Source organism: Trachurus japonicus, chromosome 18 (genome assembly GCF_045865225.1).
Source record: "Trachurus japonicus isolate A0001 chromosome 18, Traja_1.0".
Lineage (NCBI taxonomy): Eukaryota > Metazoa > Chordata > Actinopteri > Carangiformes > Carangidae > Trachurus > Trachurus japonicus.
The window spans coordinates 22,205,001-22,231,060 of record NC_140924.1 but is presented as its reverse complement, the minus strand read 5'-3'; the positions used below and the strand labels follow the sequence as shown (position 1 = coordinate 22,231,060).

Here is a 26,060-nt window from a genome sequence, read left to right as displayed (position 1 = left end):
AAACTTCAACAGCATCCACATCTATAACTGCTTCAACCACCGTGTTGACGACAACTACATCCACACCAACAACTGCTTCAACCTCCGCTTCAAGGACAACTGCATCCACACCAACTGCTTCAGCCACCGCGTCAACGACAACTCCAGCCAGACCAACAACTACTTCAACCACTGCTTCAACAACATCTACTACTGCATCAAAACCAAAAACAAAACCAACTACAACTCCATCCACACCAACAACTACTTCAACCACTGCTTCAACAACATCTACTACTGCATCAACACCAACTACAACACCAAGAACAACTCCATCCACACCAACAACTCCTTCAACCACTGCATCAACACCAAGTACAACACCAACAACAACTCCATCCACACCAACAACTACTTCAACCACTGCTTCAACAACATCTACTACTGCATCAACACCAACTACAACACCAACAACAACTCCATCCACACCAACAACTACTTCAACCACTGCTTCGACTACTACTGCATCAACACCAACAACAACACCAACAACAACTCCATCCACACCAACAACTACTTCAACCACTGCTTCAACGTCTACTACTGCATCAACACCTACTACGACACCAACAACAACTCCATCCACACCAAAAACTACTTCAACCACTGCTTCGACTACAACTCCATCCACACCAACAACTACTTCAACCACTGCTTCGACTACTACTCCATCTACACCAACAACTACTTCAACCACTGCTTCAACAACGTCTACTACTGCACCAACACCTACTACGACACCAACAACAACTCCATCCACACCAACAACTACTTCAACCACTGCTTCGACTACAACTCCATCCACACCAACAACTACTTCAACCACTGCTTCGACTACTACTCCATCTTCACCAACAAGTACTTCAACCACTGCATCAACAACATCTACTACTGCATCAACACCAACTACAACACCAACAACAACTCTGTCCACACCAACGACTACTTCAACCACTGCTTTGACTACTACTCCATCTACACCAACAAGTACTTCAAACACTGCTTCAACAACATCTACTACCGCATCAACACCAACTACAACACCAACAACAACTCCATCCACACCAACAACTACTTCAACCACTGCTCCGACTACAACTCCATCCACACCAACAACTACTTCAACCACTGCTTCGACTACTACTCCATCTACACCAACAACTACTTCAACCACTGCATCAACACCAACTACAACACCAACAACAACTCCATCCACACCAACAACTACTTCAACCACTGCTTCGACTACAACTCCATCCACACCAACAACTACTTCAACCACTGCTTCAACAAGATCTACTACTGCATCAACACCAACTACAACACCAAGAACAACTCCATCCGCACCAACAACTCCTTCAACCACTGCATCAACACCAACTACAACACCAACAACAACTCCATCCACACCAACAACTACTTCAACCACTGCTTCGACTACTAGTCCATCTACACCAACAAGTACTTCAACCACTGCTTCAACAACATCTACTACTGCATCAACACCAACAACAACACCAACAACAACTCCATCCACACCAACAACTACTTCAACCACTGCTTCAACGTCTACTACTGCATCAACACCTACTACGACACCAACAACAACTCCATCCACACCAAAAACTACTTCAACCACTTCTTCGACTACAACTCCATCCACACCAACAACTACTTCAACCACTGCTTCGACTACTACTCCATCTACACCAACAACTACTTCAACCACTGCTTCAACAACGTCTACTACTGCATCAACAACAACTCCATCCACACCAACAACTACTTCAACCACTGCTTCGACTACAACTCCATCCACACCAACAACTACTTCAACCACTGCTTCGACTACTACTCCATCTACACCAACAACTACTTCAACCACTGCTTCAACAACGTCTACTACTGCATCAACACCAACTACAACACCAACAACAACTCCATCCACACCAATAACTACTTCAAACACTGCTTCGACTACAACTCCATCCACACCAACAACTACTTCAAACACTGCTTCGACTACTACTCCATCTACGCCGACAAGTACTTCAACCACTGCTTCGACTACTACTCCATCTACACCAACAAGTACTTCAACCACTGCTTCAACAACATCTACTACTGCATCAACACCAAATACAACACCAACCACAACTCCATCCACACCAACAACTCCTTCAACCACAGCATCGGCTACAACTCCATCCACACCAACAACTACTTCAAACACTGCTTCGACTACTACTCCATCTACGCCGACAAATACTTCAACCACTGCTTCGACTACTAATCCATCTACACCAACAAGTACTTCAACCACTGCTTCAACAACATCTACTACTGCATCAACACCAACTACAACACCAACAACAACTCCATCCACACCAACAAGTACTTCAACCACTGCTTCAACAACATCCACACCAACAACTACTTCAACCACTGCTTTGACTACGACTCCATCTACACCAACAAGTACTTCAACCACTGCTTCAACAACATCTACTACTGCATCAACACCAACTACAACACCAACAACAACTCCATCCACACCAACAAGTACTTCAACCACTGCTTCGACTACAACTCCATCTACACCAACAAGTACTTCAACCACTGCTTCAACAACATCTACTACTGCATCAACACCAACAACAACTCCATCCACACCAACAACTACTTCAACCACTGCTTCAACAATGTCTACTACTGCATCAACACCTACTACAACACCAACAACTCCATCTACACCAACAACTACTTCAACCACCGCTTCGACTACTACTCCATCTACACCAACAACAACTCCATCCACACCAAAAACTACTTCAACCACTTCTTCGACTACAACTCCATCCACACCAACAACTACTTCAACCACTGCTTCGACTACTACTCCATCTACACCAACAACTACTTCAACCACTGCTTCAACAACGTCTACTACTGCATCAACAACAACTCCATCCACACCAACAACTACTTCAACCACTGCTTCGACTACTACTCCATCTACACCAACAACTACTTCAACCACTGCTTCAACAACGTCTACTACTGCATCAACACCAACTACAACACCAACAACAACTCCATCCACACCAACAACTACTTCAACCACTGCTTCGACTACAACTCCATCCACACCAACAACTACTTCAAACACTGCTTCGACTACTACTCCATCTACGCCGACAAGTACTTCAACCACTGCTTCGACTACTAATCCATCTACACCAACAAGTACTTCAACCACTGCTTCAACAACATCTACTACTGCATCAACACCAAATACAACACCAACCACAACTCCATCCACACCAACAACTCCTTCAACCACAGCATCGGCTACAACTCCATCCACACCAAAAACTACTTCAACCACTGCTTCAACAACATCTACTACTGCATCAACACCAACTACAACACCAACAACAACTCCATCCACACCAACAAGTACTTCAACCACTGCTTCAACAACATCCACACCAACAACTACTTCAAACACTGCTTTGACTACGACTCCATCTACACCAACAAGTACTTCAACCACTGCTTCAACAACATCTACTACTGCTTCAACACCAACTACAACACCAACAACAACTCCATCCACACCAACAAGTACTTCAACCACTGCTTCGACTACAACTCCATCTACACCAACAAGTACTTCAACCACTGCTTCAACAACATCTACTACTGCATCAACACCAACAACAACTCCATCCACACCAACAACTACTTCAACCACTGCTTCAACAATGTCTACTACTGCATCAACACCTACTACAACACCAACAACTCCATCTACACCAACAACTACTTCAACCACTGCTTCGACTACTACTCCATCTACACCAACAACAACACCAACCACAACTCCATCCACACCAACAACTACTTCAACCACTGCTTCGACTACAACTCCATCCACACCAACAACTACTTCAACCACTGCTTCGACTACTACTCCATCTACACCAACAACTACTTCAACCACTGCTTCAACAACGTCTACTACTGCATCAACACCTACTACAACACCAACAACAACTCCATCCACACCAACAACTACTTCAACCACTGCTTCGACTACTACTCCATCCACACCAACAACTACTTCAAACACTGCTTCGACTACTACTCCATCTACGCCGACAAGTACTTCAACCACTGCTTCGACTACTAATCCATCTACACCAACAAGTACTTCAACCACTGCTTCAACAACATCTACTACTGCATCAACACCAAATACAACACCAACCACAACTCCATCCACACCAACAACTCCTTCAACCACAGCATCGGCTACAACTCCATCCACACCAAAAACTACTTCAACCACTGCTTCAACAACATCTACTACTGCATCAACACCAACTACAACACCAACAACAACTCCATCCACACCAACAAGTACTTCAACCACTGCTTCAACAACATCCACACCAACAACTACTTCAACCACTGCTTTGACTACGACTCCATCTACACCAACAAGTACTTCAACCACTGCTTCAACAACATCTACTACTGCATCAACACCAACTACAACACCAACAACAACTCCATCCACACCAACAAGTACTTCAACCACTGCTTCGACTACTACTCCATCCACACCAACAACTACTTCAACCACTGCTTCAACAACATCTACTACTGCATCAACACCAACAACAACTCCATCCACACCAACAACTACTTCAACCACTGCTTCAACAACATCTACTACTGCATCAACACCAACTACAACACCAACCACAACTCCATCCACACCAACAACTACTTCAACCACTGCTTCGACTACAACTCCATCCACACCAACAACTACGTCAACCACTGCTTCGACTACAACTCCATCCATACCAACAACTACTTCAACGACTGCTTCAACAACATCCACACCAACAACTACTTCAACCACTGCTTTGACTACAACTCCATCTACACCAACAAGTACTTCAACCACTGCTTCAACAACATCTACTACTGCATCCACACCAACTACAACACCAACAACAACTCCATCCACACCAACAACTACTTCAACCACTGCTTCAACAACGTCTACTACTGCATCAACACCTACTACAACACCAACAACAACTCCATCCACACCAACAACTACTTCAACCACTGCTTCAACAACGTCTACTACTGCATCAACACCTACTACAACACCAACAACAACTCCATCCACACCAACAACTACTTCAAACACTGCTTCAACAACGTCTACTACTGCATCAACACCTACTACAACACCAACAACAACTCCATCCACACCAACAACTACTTCAACCACTGCTTCGACTACAACTCCATCCACACCAACAACTACTTCAACCACTGCTTCAACAACGTCTACTACTGCATCAACACCTACTACAACACCAACAACAACTCCATCCACACCAACAACTACTTCAACCACTGCTTCGACTACAACCCCATCCACACCAACAACTACTTCAACCACTGCTTCGACTACTACTGCATCTACGCCAACAAGTACTTCAACCACTGCTTCGACTACTACTCCATCTACACCAACAAGTACTTCAACCACTGCTTCAACATCTACTACTGCTACAACACCAACCACAACTCCATCCACACCAACAACTCCTTCAACCACTGCTTCAAAAACATCTACTACTGCATCAACACCAAATACAACACCAACCACAACTCCATCCACACCAACAACTCCTTCAACCACAGCATCGGCTACAACTCCATCCACACCAAAAACTACTTCAACCACTGCTTCAACAACATCTACTACTGCATCAACACCAACTACAACACCAACAACAACTCCATCCACACCAACAAGTACTTCAACCACTGCTTCGACTACAACTCCATCTACACCAACAAGTACTTCAACCACTGCTTCAACAACATCTACTACTGCATCAACACCAACAACAACTCCATCCACACCAACAACTACTTCAACCACTGCTTCAACAATGTCTACTACTGCATCAACACCTACTACAACACCAACAACTCCATCTACACCAACAACTACTTCAACCACCGCTTCGACTACTACTCCATCTACACCAACAAGTACTTCAACCACTGCTTCAACAACATCTACTACTGCATCAACACCAACTACAACACCAACCACAACTCCATCCACAACAACAACTCCTTCAACCACAGCATCGACTACAACTCCATCCACACCAACAACTACGTCAACCACTGCTTCGACTACAACTCCATCCATACCAACAACTACTTCAACGACTGCTTCAACAACATCCACACCAACAACTACTTCAACCACTGCTTTGACTACAACTCCATCTACACCAACAAGTACTTCAACCACTGCTTCAACAACATCTACTACTGCATCCACACCAACTACAACACCAACAACAACTCCATCCACACCAACAACTACTTCAACCACTGCTTCAACAACGTCTACTACTGCATCAACACCTACTACAACACCAACAACAACTCCATCCACACCAACAACTACTTCAACCACTGCTTCAACAACGTCTACTACTGCATCAACACCTACTACAACACCAACAACAACTCCATCCACACCAACAACTACTTCAAACACTGCTTCAACAACGTCTACTACTGCATCAACACCTACTACAACACCAACAACAACTCCATCCACACCAACAACTACTTCAACCACTGCTTCGACTACTACTCCATCCACACCAACAACTACTTCAACCCCTGCTTCGACTACAACTCCATCCACACCAACAACTACTTCAACCACTGCTTCAACAACGTCTACTACTGCATCAACACCTACTACAACACCAACAACAACTCCATCCACACCAACAACTACTTCAACCACTGCTTCGACTACAACCCCATCCACACCAACAACTACTTCAACCACTGCTTCGACTACTACTGCATCTACGCCAACAAGTACTTCAACCACTGCTTCGACTACTACTCCATCTACACCAACAAGTACTTCAACCACTGCTTCAACATCTACTACTGCATCAACACCAACTACAACACCAACCACAACTCCATCCACACCAACAACTCCTTCAACCACTGCTTCAAAAACATCTACTACTGCATCAACACCAACTACAACACCAACCACAACTCCATCCACACCAACAACTCCTTCAACCACAGCATCGACTACAACTCCATCCACACCAACAACTACTTCAACCACTGCTTCAAAAACATCTACTACTGCATCAACACCAACTACAACACCAACCACAACTCCATCCACACCAACAACTATTTCAACCACTGCTTCAACAACATCTACTACTGCATCAACACCAACTACAACACCAACCACAACTCCATCCACACCAACAAGTACTTCAACCACTGCTTCGACTACTACTGCATCTACGCCAACAAGTACTTCAACCACTGCTTCGACTACTACTCCATCTACACCAACAAGTACTTCAACCACTGCTTCAACAACATCTACTACTGCATCAACACCAACTACAACTCCATCCACACCAACAACTACTTCAACCACTGCTTCAACAATGTCTACTACTGCATCAACACCTACTACAACACCAACCACAACTCCATCTACACCAACAACTACTTCAACCACTGCTTCGACTACTACTCCATCCACACCAACAAGTACTTCAACCACTGCTTCAACAACATCTACTACTGCATCAACACCAACTACAACACCAACCACAACTCCATCCACACCAACAACTACTTCAACCACTGCTTCAACACCAACTACAACACCAACAACAACTCCATCCACACCAACAACTACTTCAACCACTGCTTCGACTACAACTCCATCCATACCAACAACTACTTCAACGACTGCTTCAACAACATCCACACCAACAACTACTTCAACCACTGCTTTGACTACAACTCCATCTACACCAACAAGTACTTCAACCACTGCTTCAACAACATCTACTACTGCATCCACACCAACTACAACACCAACAACAACTCCATCCACACCAACAACTACTTCAACCACTGCTTCAACAACGTCTACTACTGCATCAACACCTACTACAACACCAACAACAACTCCATCCACACCAACAAGTACTTCAACCACTGCTTTGAATACTACTCCATCCACACCAACAACTACTTCAACCACTGCTTCAACAACATCTACTACTGCATCAACACCAACTACAACACCAACCACAACTCCATCCACACCAACAACTACTTCAACCACTGCTTCGACTACAACTCCATCCACACCAACAACTACTTCAACCACTGCTTCAACAACATCCACACCAACAACTACTTCAACCACTGCTTTGACTACAACTCCATCTACACCAACAAGTACTTCAACCACTGCTTCGACTACAACTCCATCCACACCAACAACTACTTCAACCACTGCTTCAACAACGTCTACTACTGCATCAACACCTACTACAACACCAACAACAACTCCATCCACACCAACAACTACTTCAACCACTGCTTCGACTACAACTCCATCCACACCAACAACTACTTCAACCACTGCTTCGACTACTACTCCATCCACACCAACAACTACTTCAACCACTGCTTCAACAACGTCTACTACTGCATCAACACCTACTACAACACCAACAACAACTCCATCCACACCAACAACTACTTCAACCACTGCTTCGACTACAACCCCATCCACACCAACAACTACTTCAACCACTGCTTCGACTACTACTGCATCTACGCCAACAAGTACTTCAACCACTGCTTCGACTACTACTCCATCTACACCAACAAGTACTTCAACCACTGCTTCAACATCTACTACTGCATCAACACCAACTACAACACCAACCACAACTCCATCCACACCAACAACTCCTTCAACCACAGCATCGACTACAACTCCATCCACACCAACAACTACTTCAACCACTGCTTCAAAAACATCTACTACTGCATCAACACCAACTACAACACCAACCACAACTCCATCCACACCAACAACTATTTCAACCACTGCTTCAACAACATCTACTACTGCATCAACACCAACTACAACACCAACCACAACTCCATCCACACCAACAAGTACTTCAACCACTGCTTCGACTACTACTGCATCTACGCCAACAAGTACTTCAACCACTGCTTCGACTACTACTCCATCTACACCAACAAGTACTTCAACCACTGCTTCAACATCTACTACTGCATCAACACCAACTACAACACCAACCACAACTCCATCCACACCAACAACTCCTTCAACCACTGCTTCAAAAACATCTACTACTGCATCAACACCAACTACAACACCAACCACAACTCCATCCACACCAACAACTCCTTCAACCACTGCTTCAAAAACATCTACTACTGCATCAACACCAACTACAACACCAACCACAACTCCATCCACACCAACAACTCCTTCAACCACAGCATCGACTACAACTCCATCCACACCAACAACTACTTCAACCACTGCTTCAAAAACATCTACTACTGCATCAACACCAACTACAACACCAACCACAACTCCATCCACACCAACAACTACTTCAACCACTGCTTCAACAACATCTACTACTGCATCAACACCAACTACAACACCAACCACAACTCCATCCACACCAACAACTCCTTCAACCACAGCATCGACTACAACTCCATCCACACCAACAACTACTTCAACCACTGCTTCAACAACATCCACACCAACAACTACTTCAACCACTGCTTTGACTACAACTCCATCTACACCAACAAGTACTTCAACCACTGCTTCAACAACATCTACTACTGCATCCACACCAACTACAACACCAACAACAACTCCATCTACACCAACAAGTACTTCAACCACTGCTTCAACAACATCTACTACTGCATCAACACCAAATACAACACCAACAACAACTCCATCCACACCAACAAGTACTTCAACCACTGCTTTGAATACTACTCCATCCACACCAACAACTACTTCAACCACTGCTTCAACAACATCTACTACTGCATCAAAACCAACTTCAAAACCAACCACAACTCCATCCACACCAACAACTCCTTCAACCACTGCTTCGACTACAACTCCATCCACACCAACAACTACTTCAACCACTGCTTCAACAACATCCACACCAACAACTACTTCAACCACTGCTTTGACTACAACTCCATCTACACCAACAAGTACTTCAACCACTGCTTTGAATACTACTCCATCCACACCAACAACTACTTCAACCACTGCTTCAACAACATCTACTACTGCATCAAAACCAACTTCAAAACCAACCACAACTCCATCCACACCAACAACTCCTTCAACCACTGCTTCGACTACAACTCCATCCACACCAACAACTACTTCAACCCCTGCTTCGACTACAACTCCATCCACACCAACAACTACTTCAACCACTGCTTCAACAACGTCTACTACTGCATCAACACCTACTACAACACCAACAACAGCTCCATCCACACCAACAACTACTTCAACCACTGCTTCGACTACAACCCCATCCACACCAACAAGTACTTCAACCACTGCTTCGACTACTACTGCATCTACGCCAACAAGTACTTCAACCACTGCTTCGACTACTACTCCATCTACACCAACAAGTACTTCAACCACTGCTTCAACATCTACTACTGCATCAACACCAACTACAACACCAACCACAACTCCATCCACACCAACAACTCCTTCAACCACTGCTTCAAAAACATCTACTACTGCATCAACACCAACTACAACACCAACCACAACTCCATCCACACCAACAACTCCTTCAACCACTGCTTCAAAAACATCTACTACTGCATCAACACCAACTACAACACCAACCACAACTCCATCCACACCAACAACTCCTTCAACCACAGCATCGACTACAACTCCATCCACACCAACAACTACTTCAACCACTGCTTCAAAAACATCTACTACTGCATCAACACCAACTACAACACCAACCACAACTCCATCCACACCAACAACTACTTCAACCACTGCTTCAACAACATCTACTACTGCATCAACACCAACTACAACACCAACCACAACTCCATCCACACCAACAACTCCTTCAACCACAGCATCGACTACAACTCCATCCACACCAACAACTACTTCAACCACTGCTTCAACAACATCCACACCAACAACTACTTCAACCACTGCTTTGACTACAACTCCATCTACACCAACAAGTACTTCAACCACTGCTTCAACAACATCTACTACTGCATCCACACCAACTACAACACCAACAACAACTCCATCTACACCAACAAGTACTTCAACCACTGCTTCAACAACATCTACTACTGCATCAACACCAAATACAACACCAACAACAACTCCATCCACACCAACAAGTACTTCAACCACTGCTTTGAATACTACTCCATCCACACCAACAACTACTTCAACCACTGCTTCAACAACATCTACTACTGCATCAAAACCAACTTCAAAACCAACCACAACTCCATCCACACCAACAACTCCTTCAACCACTGCTTCGACTACAACTCCATCCACACCAACAACTACTTCAACCACTGCTTCAACAACATCCACACCAACAACTACTTCAACCACTGCTTTGACTACAACTCCATCTACACCAACAAGTACTTCAACCACTGCTTTGAATACTACTCCATCCACACCAACAACTACTTCAACCACTGCTTCAACAACATCTACTACTGCATCAAAACCAACTTCAAAACCAACCACAACTCCATCCACACCAACAACTCCTTCAACCACTGCTTCGACTACAACTCCATCCACACCAACAACTACTTCAACCACTGCTTCAACAACTCCATCCACACCAACAACTACTTCAACCACTGCTTCAACAACGTCTACTACTGCATCAACACCAACTACAACACCAACAACAACTCCATCCACACCAACAACTACTTCAACCACTGCTTCGACTACAACTCCATCCACACCAACAACTACTTCAACCACTGCTTCGACTACTACTGCATCTACGCCAACAAGTACTTCAACCACTGCTTCGACTACTACTCCATCTACACCAACAAGTACTTCAACCACTGCTTCAACAACATCTACTACTGCATCAACACCAACTACAACACCAACCACAACTCCATCCACACCAACAACTCCTTCAACCACAGCATCGACTACAACTCCATCCACACCAACAACTACTTCAACCACTGTTTCAGCAAAATCTACTACTGCATCAACACCAACTACAACACCAACCACAACTCCATCCACACCAACAACTACTTCAACCACTGCTTCAACAACATCTACTACTGCATCAACACCAACTACAACACCAACAACAACTCCATCCACACCAACAAGTACTTCAACCACTGCTTCGACTACAACTCCATCCACACCAACAACTACTTCAACCACTGCTTCGACTACTACTGCATCTACGCCAACAAGTACTTCAACCACTGCTTCGACTACTACTCCATCTACACCAACAAGTACTTCAACCACTGCTTCAACATCTACTACTGCATCAACACCAACTACAACACCAACAACAACTCCATCCACACCAACAACTACTTCAACCACTGCTTCGACTACAACTCCATCTACACCAACAAGTACTTCAACCACTGCTTCAACAACATCTACTACTGCATCAACACCAACTACAACACCAACCACAACTCCATCCACACCAACAACTCCTTCAACCACTGCTTCAACAACATCCACACCAACAACTACTTCAACCACAACTCCATCCACACCAACAAGTACTTCAACCACTGCTTCAACATCTACTACTGCATCAACACCAACTACAACACCAACCACAACTCCATCCACACCAACAACTACTTCAACCACTGCTTCAACATCTACTACTGCATCAACACCAACTACAACACCAACAACAACTCCATCCACACCAACAACTACTTCAACCACTGCTTCAAAAACATCTACTACTGCATCAACACCAACTACAACACCAACCACAACTCCATCCACACCAACAACTACTTCAACCACTGCTTCGACTACTACTCCATCTACACCAACAAGTACTTCAACCACTGCTTCAACAACATCTACTACTGCATCAACACCAACTACAACACCAACCACAACTCCATCCACACCAACAACTCCTTCAACCACAGCATCGACTACAACTCCATCCACACCAACAACTACTTCAACCACTGCTTCAACAACATCTACTACTGCATCAACACCAACAACAACACCAACAACAACTCCATCCACACCAACAACTACTTCAACCACTGCTTCAACAACGTCTACTACTGCATCAACACCTACTACAACACCAACAACAACTCCATCTACACCAACAAGTACTTCAACCACTGCTTCAACAACATCTACTACTGCATCAACACCAACTACAACACCAACAACAACTCCATCCACACCAACAAGTACTTCAACCACTGCTTCGACTACAACTCCATCCACACCAACAACTACTTCAACCACTGCTTCGACAACTCCATCTACACCAACAAGTACTTCAACCACTGCTTCGACTACAACTCCATCCACACCAACAACTACTTCAACCACTGCTTCAACATCTACTACTGCATCAACACCAACTACAACACCAACCACAACTCCATCCACACCAACAACTACTTCAACCACTGCTTCGACTACAACTCCATCTACACCAACAAGTACTTCAACCACTGCTTCAACAACATCCACACCAACAACAACTCCATCCACACCAACAACTACTTCAACCACTGCTTCAACTCCATCCACACCAACAACTACTTCAACCACTGCTTCAACAACATCTACTACTGCATCAAAACCAACTTCAAAACCAACCACAACTCCATCCACACCAACAACTCCTTCAACCACTGCTTCGACTACAACTCCATCCACACCAACAACTACTTCAACCACTGCTTCAACAACAACTACAACACCAACCACAACTCCATCCACACCAACAACTACTTCAACCACTGCTTCAACAACATCTACTACTGCATCAACACCAACTACAACACCAACAACAACTCCATCCACACCAACTACAACACCAACAACAACTCCATCCACACCAACAACTACTTCAACCACTGCTTCGACTACAACTCCATCCACACCAACAAGTACTTCAACCACTGCTTCGACTACTACTCCATCTACACCAACAACTACTTCAACCACTGCTTCAACAACATCCACACCAACAACTCCTTCAACCACAGCATCGACTACAACTCCATCTACACCAACAAGTACTTCAACCACTGCTTCAACATCTACTACTGCATCAACACCAACTACAACACCAACCACAACTCCATCCACACCAACAACTACTTCAACCACTGCTTCAACAACATCTACTACTGCATCAACACCAACTACAACACCAACCACAACTCCATCCACACCAACAAGTACTTCAACCACTGCTTCGACTAACCACTGCTTCGACTACTACTCCATCTACACCAACAAGTACTTCAACCACTGCTTCAACATCTACTACTGCATCAACACCAACTACAACACCAACCACAACTCCATCCACACCAACAACTCCTTCAACCACTGCTTCAAAAACATCTACTACTGCATCAACACCAACTACAACACCAACCACAACTCCATCCACACCAACAACTCCTTCAACCACAGCATCGACTACAACTCCATCCACACCAACAACTACTTCAACCACTGCTTCAAAAACATCTACTACTGCATCAACACCAACTACAACACCAACCACAACTCCATCCACACCAACAACTACTTCAACCACTGCTTCAACAACATCTACTACTGCATCAACACCAACTACAACACCAACCACAACTCCATCCACACCAACAACTCCTTCAACCACAGCATCGACTACAACTCCATCCACACCAACAACTACTTCAACCACTGCTTCAACAACATCCACACCAACAACTACTTCAACCACTGCTTTGACTACAACTCCATCTACACCAACAAGTACTTCAACCACTGCTTTGAATACTACTCCATCCACACCAACTACAACACCAACAACAACTCCATCTACACCAACAAGTACTTCAACCACTGCTTCAACAACATCTACTACTGCATCAACACCAAATACAACACCAACAACAACTCCATCCACACCAACAAGTACTTCAACCACTGCTTTGAATACTACTCCATCCACACCAACAACTACTTCAACCACTGCTTCAACAACATCTACTACTGCATCAAAACCAACTTCAAAACCAACCACAACTCCATCCACACCAACAACTCCTTCAACCACTGCTTCGACTACAACTCCATCCACACCAACAACTACTTCAACCCCTGCTTCGACTACAACTCCATCCACACCAACAACTACTTCAACCACTGCTTCAACAACATCTACTACTGCATCAACACCTACTACAACACCAACAACAACTCCATCCACACCAACAACTACTTCAACCACTGCTTCGACTACAACTCCATCCACACCAACAACTACTTCAACCACTGCTTCGACTACTACTCCATCTACACCAACAAGTACTTCAACCACTGCTTCAACAACGTCTACTACTGCATCAACACCTACTACAACACCAACAACTACTTCAACCACTGCTTCGACTACTACTGCATCAACACCAACTACAACACCAACCACAACTCCATCCACACCAACAAGTACTTCAACCACTGCTTCAAAAACATCTACTACTGCATCAACACCAACTACAACACCAACCACAACTCCATCCACACCAACAACTCCTTCAACCACAGCATCGACTACAACTCCATCCACACCAACAACTACTTCAACCACTGCTTCAAAAACATCTACTACTGCATCAACACCAACTACAACACCAACCACAACTCCATCCACACCAACAACTATTTCAACCACTGCTTCAACAACATCTACTACTGCATCAACACCAACTACAACACCAACCACAACTCCATCCACACCAACAAGTACTTCAACCACTGCTTCGACTACTACTGCATCTACGCCAACAAGTACTTCAACCACTGCTTCAACATCTACTACTGCATCAACACCAACTACAACACCAACCACAACTCCATCCACACCAACAACTCCTTCAACCACTGCTTCAAAAACATCTACTACTGCATCAACACCAACTACAACACCAACCACAACTCCATCCACACCAACAACTCCTTCAACCACTGCTTCAAAAACATCTACTACTGCATCAACACCAACTACAACACCAACCACAACTCCATCCACACCAACAACTCCTTCAACCACAGCATCGACTACAACTCCATCCACACCAACAACTACTTCAACCACTGCTTCAAAAACATCTACTACTGCATCAACACCAACTACAACACCAACCACAACTCCATCCACACCAACAACTACTTCAACCACTGCTTCAACAACATCTACTACTGCATCAACACCAACTACAACACCAACCACAACTCCATCCACACCAACAACTCCTTCAACCACAGCATCGACTACAACTCCATCCACACCAACAACAACTCCATCCACACCAACAACTACTTCAACCACTGCTTTGACTACAACTCCATCTACACCAACAAGTACTTCAACCACTGCTTCAACAACATCTACTACTGCATCCACACCAACTACAACACCAACAACAACTCCATCTACACCAACAAGTACTTCAACCACTGCTTCAACAACATCTACTACTGCATCAACACCAAATACAACACCAACAACAACTCCATCCACACCAACAAGTACTTCAACCACTGCTTTGAATACTACTCCATCCACACCAACAACTACTTCAACCACTGCTTCAAGAACATCTACTACTGCATCAAAACCAACTTCAAAACCAACCACAACTCCATCCACACCAACAACTCCTTCAACCACTGCTTCGACTACAACTCCATCCACACCAACAACTACTTCAACCACTGCTTCAACAACATCCACACCAACAACTACTTCAACCACTGCTTTGACTACAACTCCATCTACACCAACAAGTACTTCAACCACTGCTTTGAATACTACTCCATCCACACCAACAACTACTTCAACCACTGCTTCAACAACATCTACTACTGCATCAAAACCAACTTCAAAACCAACCACAACTCCATCCACACCAACAACTCCTTCAACCACTGCTTCGACTACAACTCCATCCACACCAACAACTACTTCAACCACTGCTTCGACTACAACTCCATCTACACCAACAACTACTTCAACCACTGCTTCAACAACATCTACTACTGCATCAACACCAACTACAACACCAACAACAACTCCATCCACACCAACAACTACTTCAACCACTGCTTCGACTACAACCCCATCCACACCAACAACTACTTCAACCACTGCTTCGACTACTACTGCATCTACGCCAACAAGTACTTCAACCACTGCTTCGACTACTACTCCATCTACACCAACAAGTACTTCAACCACTGCTTCAACAACATCTACTACTGCATCAACACCAACTACAACACCAACCACAACTCCATCCACACCAACAACTCCTTCAACCACTGCTTCAAAAACATCTACTACTGCATCAACACCAACTACAACACCAACAACAACTCCATCTACACCAACAACTACTTCAACCACTGCTTCAACAACATCTACTACTGCATCAACACCAACTACAACACCAACAACAACTCCATCCACACCAACAAGTACTTCAACCACTGCTTCGACTACAACTCCATCCACACCAACAACTACTTCAACCACTGCTTCAACGTCTACTACTGCATCAACACCTACTACAACACCAACAACAACTCCATCCACACCAACAACTACTTCAACCACTGCTTCAACAACATCTACTACTGCATCAACACCAACTACAACACCAACCACAACTCCATCCACACCAACAACTCCTTCAACCACAGCATCGACTACAACTCCATCCACACCAACAACTACTTCAACCACTGCTTCAACAACATCCACACCAACAACTACTTCAACCACTGCTTTGACTACAACTCCATCTACACCAACAAGTACTTCAACCACTGCTTCAACAACATCTACTACTGCATCCACACCAACTACAACACCAACAACAACTCCATCTACACCAACAACTACTTCAACCACTGCTTCAACAACATCTACTACTGCATCAACACCAAATACAACACCAACAACAACTCCATCCACACCAACAAGTACTTCAACCACTGCTTCGACTACTACTCCATCTACACCAACAAGTACTTCAACCACTGCTTCAAGAACATCTACTACTGCATCAAAACCAACTTCAAAACCAACCACAACTCCATCCACACCAACAACTCCTTCAACCACTGCTTCGACTACAACTCCATCCACACCAACAACTACTTCAACCACTGCTTCAACAACATCCACACCAACAACTACTTCAACCACTGCTTTGACTACAACTCCATCTACACCAACAAGTACTTCAACCACTGCTTTGAATACTACTCCATCCACACCAACAACTACTTCAACCACTGCTTCAACAACATCTACTACTGCATCAAAACCAACTTCAAAACCAACCACAACTCCATCCACACCAACAACTCCTTCAACCACTGCTTCGACTACAACTCCATCCACACCAACAACTACTTCAACCACTGCTTCAACAACATCAACCACTGCTTTGACTACAACTCCATCTACACCAACAAGTACTTCAACCACTGCTTCAACAACATCTACTACTGCATCCACACCAACTACAACACCAACAACAACTCCATCTACACCAACAACTACTTCAACCATTGCTTCAACAACATCTACTACTGCATCAACACCAACAACAACACCAACAACAACTCCATCCACACCAACAACTACTTCAACCACTGCTTCAACAACGTCTACTACTGCATCAACACCTACTACAACACCAACAACAACTCCATCCACACCAACAACTACTTCAACCACTGCTTCGACTATTACTCCATCTACGCCAACAAGTACTTCAACCACTGCTTCGACTACTACTCCATCTACACCAACAAGTACTTCAACCACTGCTTCAACAACATCTACTACTGCATCAACACCAACTACAACACCAACCACAACTCCATCCACACCAACAACTCCTTCAACCACAGCATCGACTACAACTCCATCCACACCAACAACTACTTCAACCACTGTTTCAGCAAAATCTACTACTGCATCAACACCAACTACAACACCAACAACAACTCCATCTACACCAACAACTACTTCAACCACTGCTTCAACAACATCTACTACTGCATCAACACCAACTACAACACCAACAACAACTCCATCCACACCAACAAGTACTTCAACCACTGCTTCGACTACAACTCCATCCACACCAACAACTACTTCAACCACTGCTTCGACTATTACTCCATCTACGCCAACAAGTACTTCAACCACTGCTTCGACTACAACTCCATCCACACCAACAACTACTTCAACCACTGCTTCAACGTCTACTACTGCATCAACACCTACTACAACACCAACAACAACTCCATCCACACCAACAACTACTTCAACCACTGCTTCGACTACAACTCCATCTACACCAACAAGTACTTCAACCACTGCTTCAACAACATCTAATACTGCATCAACACCGACTTCAAAACCAACCACAACTCCATCCACACCAACAACTCCTTCAACCACTGCTTCAACAACATCCACACCAACAACTACTTCAACCACTGCTTTGACTACAACTCCATCTACACCAACAAGTACTTCAACCACTGCTTCAACAACATCTACTACTGCATCCACACCAACTACAACACCAACAACAACTCCATCTACACCAACAACTACTTCAACCATTGCTTCAACAACATCTACTACTGCATCAACACCAACAACAACACCAACAACAACTCTATCCACACCAACAACTACTTCAACCACTGCTTCAACAACGTCTACTACTGCATCAACACCTACTACAACACCAAAAACAACTCCATCCACACCAACAACTACTTCAACCACTGCTTCGACTATTACTCCATCTACGCCAACAAGTACTTCAACCACTGCTTCGACTACTACTCCATCTACACCAACAAGTACTTCAACCACTGCTTCAACAACATCTACTACTGCATCAACACCAACTACAACACCAACCACAACTCCATCCACACCAACAACTCCTTCAACCACAGCATCGACTACAACTCCATCCACACCAACAACTACTTCAACCACTGTTTCAGCAAAATCTACTACTGCATCAACACCAACAACAACACCAACAACAACTCCATCCACACCAACAACTACTTCAACCACTGCTTCGACTACAACTCCATCTACACCAACAAGTACTTCAACCACTGCTTCAACAACATCTAATACTGCATCAACACCAACTTCAAAACCAACCACAACTCCATCCACACCAACAACTCCTTCAACCACTGCTTCAACAACATCCACACCAACAACTACTTCAACCACTGCTTTGACTACAACTCCATCTACACCAACAAGTACTTCAACCACTGCTTCAACAACATCTACTACTGCATCCACACCAACTACAACACCAACAACAACTCCATCTACACCAACAACTACTTCAACCATTGCTTCAACAACATCTACTACTGCATCAACACCAACAACAACACCAACAACAACTCCATCCACACCAACAACTACTTCAACCACTGCTTCAACAACATCTACTACTGCATCAACACCTACTACAACACCAACAACAACTCCATCCACACCAACAACTACTTCAACCACTGCTTCGACTATTACTCCATCTACGCCAACAAGTACTTCAACCACTGCTTCGACTACTACTCCATCTACACCAACAAGTACTTCAACCACTGCTTCAACAACATCTACTACTGCATCAACACCAACTACAACACCAACCACAACTCCATCCACACCAACAACTCCTTCAACCACAGCATCGACTACAACTCCATCCACACCAACAACTACTTCAACCACTGTTTCAGCAAAATCTACTACTGCATCAACACCAACTACAACACCAACAACAACTCCATCCACACCAACAACTACTTCAACCACTGCTTCAACAACGTCTACTACTGCATCAACACCAACTACAACACCAACAACAACTCCATCTACACCAACAACTACTTCAACCACTGCTTCAACAACATCTACTACTGCATCAACACCAACTACAACACCAACAACAACTCCATCCACACCAACAAGTACTTCAACCACTGCTTCGACTACAACTCCATCCACACCAACAACTACTTCAACCACTGCTTCGACTATTACTCCATCTACGCCAACAAGTACTTCAACCACTGCTTCGACTACAACTCCATCCACACCAACAACTACTTCAACCACTGCTTCAACGTCTACTACTGCATCAACACCTACTACAACACCAACAACAACTCCATCCACACCAACAACTACTTCAACCACTGCTTCGACTACAACTCCATCTACACCAACAAGTACTTCAACCACTGCTTCAACAACATCTAATACTGCATCAACACCAACTACAACACCAACCACAACTCCATCCACACCAACAACTCCTTCAACCACAGCATCGACTACAACTCCATCCACACCAACAACTACTTCAACCACTGCTTCAACAACATCTACTACTGCATCAACACCAACTACAACACCAACCACAACTCCATCCACACCAACAATTCCTTCAACCACAGCATCGACTACAACTCCATCCACACCAACAACTACGTCAACCACTGCTTCGACTACAACTCCATCCACACCAACAACTACTTCAACCAGTGCTTCAACAACAACTACTTCAACCACTGCTTTGACTACTGCTCCATCTACGCCAATAAGTACTTCAACCACTGCTTCGACTACTACTCCATCTACACCAACAAGTACTTCAACCACTGCTTCAACAACATCTACTACTGCATCAACACCAACTACAACACCAACCACAACTCCATCCACACCAACAACTCCTTCAACCACAGCATCGACTACAACTCCATCCACACCAACAACTACTTCAACCACTGCTTCAACAACATCTACTACTGCATCAACACCAACTAAAACACCAACCACAACTCCATCCACACCAACAACTACTTCAACCACTGCTTCAACAACATCTACTACTGCATCAAAACCTACTTCAAAACCAACCACAACTCCATCCACACCAACAACTCCTTCAACCACAGCATCGACTACAACTCCATCCACACCAACAACTACTTCAACCACTGCTTCAACAACATCTACTACTGCATCAACACCAACTACAACACCAACCACAACTCCATCCACACCAACAACTCCTTCAACCACTGCTTCAACAACATCAACTACTGCATCAACACCAACTACAACACCAACAACAACTCCATCCACACCAACTACAACACCAACAACAACTCCATCCACACCAACAACTACTTCAACCACAGCATCGACTACAACTCCATCCACACCAACAACTACGTCAACCACTGCTTCGACTACAAATCCATCCACACCAACAACTACTTCAACCACTGCTTCAACAACATCCACACCAACAACAACTTCAACCACTGCTTTGACTACAACTCCATCTACACCAACAAGTACTTCAACCACTGCTTCAACAACATCTACTACTGCATCCACACCAACTACAACACCAACAACAACTCCATCTACATCAACAACTACTTCAACCATTGCTTCAACAACATCTACTACTGCATCAACACCAACAACAACACCAACAACAACTCCATCCACACCAACAACTACTTCAACCACTGCTTCAACAACGTCTACTACTGCATCAACACCTACTACAACACCAACAACAACTCCATCCACACCAACAACTACTTCAACCACTGCTTCGACTATTACTCCATCTACGCCAACAAGTACTTCAACCACTGCTTCAACAACATCTACTACTGCATCAACACCAACTACAACACCAACCACAACTCCATCCACACCAACAACTACGTCAACCACTGCTTCGACTACAACTCCATCCACACCAACAACTACTTCAACCACTGCTTCAACAACATCCACACCAACAACTACTTCAACCACTGCTTCAACAACATCTACTACTGCATCAACACCAACTACAACACCAACAACAACTCCATCCACACCAACAACTACTTCAACCACTGCTTCAACAACGTCTACTACTGCATCAACACCTACTACAACACCAACAACAACTCCATCCACACCAACAACTACTTCAACCACTGCTTCGACTACTACTCCATCCACACCAACAACTACTTTAACCACTGCTTCGACTACTACTCCATCTACACCAACAAGTACTTCAACCACTGCTTCAACAACATCTACTACTGCATCAACACCAACTACAACACCAACAACAACTCCATCCACACCAACAAGTACTTCAACCACTGCTTCGACTACTACTCCATCGACACCAACAACTACTTCAACCACTGCTTCAACAACATCAACTACTGCATCAACACCAACTACAACACCAACAACAACTCCATCCACACCAACTACAACACCAACAACAACTCCATCCACACCAACAACTACTTCAACCACTGCTTCGACTACAACTCCATCCACACCAACAACTACTTCAACCACTGCTTCAACAGCATCTACTACTGCATCAACACAAACTACAAAACCAACAACAACTCCATCCACAACAACAACTCCTTCAACCTCAGCTTCAACAGCATCTACCAGTTCATCAATACCGACGACAACTCCATCCACACCAACAACTACTTCAACCACTGCTTCGACGATAACTCCATCCACACCAACAACTACTTCAACCACTGCTTCAACAACATCAACTACTGCATCACCACCAACTACAACACCAACAACAACTCCATCCACACCAACAACTACTTCAACCACTGCTTCAACAACATCAACTACTGCATCAACACCAACTACAACACCAACTCCATCCACACCAACAACTACTTCAACCACTGCTTCAACAACATCAACTACTGCATCAACACCAACTACAACACCAACTCCATCCACACCAACAACTACTTCAACCACAGCTTCGACGACAACTCCATCCACACCAACAACTACTTCAACCACTGCTTCGACTACTACTCCATCGACACCAACAACTACTTCAACCACTGCTTCAACAACATCAACTACTGCATCAACACCAACTACAACACCAACAACAACTCCATCCACACCAACTACAACACCAACAACAACTCCATCCACACCAACAACTACTTCAACCACTGCTTCGACTACAACTCCATCCACACCAACTACAACACCAACAACAACTCCATCCACACCAACAACTACTTCAACCACTGCTTCGACTACAACTCCGTCCACACCAACAACTACTTCAACCACTGCTTCGACGACAACTCTATCTACACCAACAACTGCTTCAACCACTGCTTCAACAACATCAACTACTGCATCAACACCAACTACAACTCCAACAACAACTCCATCCACACCAACAACTCCTTCAACCACTGCTTCGACTACAACTCCATCCACACCAACTACAACACCAATGACAACTCCATCCACACCAACAACTACGTCAACCACTGCTTCAACGACAACTCCATCCACACCAACAACTACTTCAACCACTGCTTCGACTACAACTCCATCTACACCAACAACTTCTTCAACCACTGCTTCGACTACAACTCCATTTACACCAACAACTACTTCAACCACTGTATCAACACCAACTACAACACCAATGACAACAACAAGTCTAAGTACAACAAATTCTGCAACCTCCACAACTGTTGCACGTCGGGTGGTTTTCAGATCTAGTTCGGACACATTTACAAGTGATTTGCTGAACCCGTCATCTGCTGATTTTCAAAACCGAGCTAGCAATATAAAGGGACAGGTAAATATCACATTATTGTTTTGTATCATATTTATTGGAGACGTGAATATGTGATAGACAACTTACTGAATTGCCATTATGTTTGGCAAATAATACGTCACTGTGTTATTTGTCTTTAAAGCTCGATCCTTTGTACCGAACTGAATTCCACTCTTCCTACAATTCCATGGACGTGGTTGCATTCAGGTAATTTCTAAGGACATTGTTGACACATTGACACAGGTAAAGAATTGTGGCCTAAATCTGAATCCTCTTTATTTCTATTTTTCTTCCTGAAGAAACGGATCAATCATTAACGACATGATCATCAGCTTCAGAAGCTCATCTGTTCCAGATAATACTCAGATTGAGAGTGTGTTGGTCAGTGCAGCTCCAACTATCTCTGGATTTGATATTGAAATCAGCTCAATCACTGTGACTGATGTGATAGGTAAGAAATTTGACGTGCTCATGGTTGAAAATGAAATTCAGAAACTAAATGATTGTAAGTTCAAATAAGATTTTAATTTCTTTCCAACTACAGCAGAAACGTCAACAGCATCCACATCTATAACTGCTTCAACCACCGTGTTGACGACAACTACATCCACACCTACAACTGCTTCAACCTCCGCTTCAATGACAACTGCATCCACACCAACTACTTCTTCAACCACGGCTTCAACAACATCTACTACTGCATCAACACCAACTCCGACGGCAACAACAACTCCATCCACACCAACAACTACTTCAACCACTGCTTTGACGACAACTCCATCCACACCAACAACTACTTCAACCACTGCTTCGACGACAACTCCACCCACAACAACAACTGCTTCAACAACATCTACCACTGCATCAACACCAACTACAACACCAACAACAACTCCATCCACACCAACACCAACTTCAACCACTGCTTCAACAGCATCCGTCACTGCATCAACAACTACTACAACAGCAACAACAAC

The 26,060-nt window shown here is 44.1% G+C and overlaps 1 protein-coding gene across 1 annotated transcript in view; it reads left to right on the top strand.

The window, feature by feature from the left end:
* Positions 1-26,060, top strand: part of LOC146969339 (uncharacterized) — a gene marked incomplete at its 5' end in the record, with an annotated part of 43,876 nt that overhangs the window by 5,440 nt on the left and 12,376 nt on the right. The window contains 5 exons of the mRNA XM_085759385.1: positions 4,351-6,425; positions 16,045-16,859; positions 17,031-18,279; positions 25,226-25,290; positions 25,628-25,782. Of these exons, the coding sequence (XP_085615511.1) occupies positions 4,351-6,425; positions 16,045-16,859; positions 17,031-18,279; positions 25,226-25,290; positions 25,628-25,782 (4,359 nt within the window). The remainder of the gene's footprint in view (positions 1-4,350; positions 6,426-16,044; positions 16,860-17,030; positions 18,280-25,225; positions 25,291-25,627; positions 25,783-26,060) is intronic.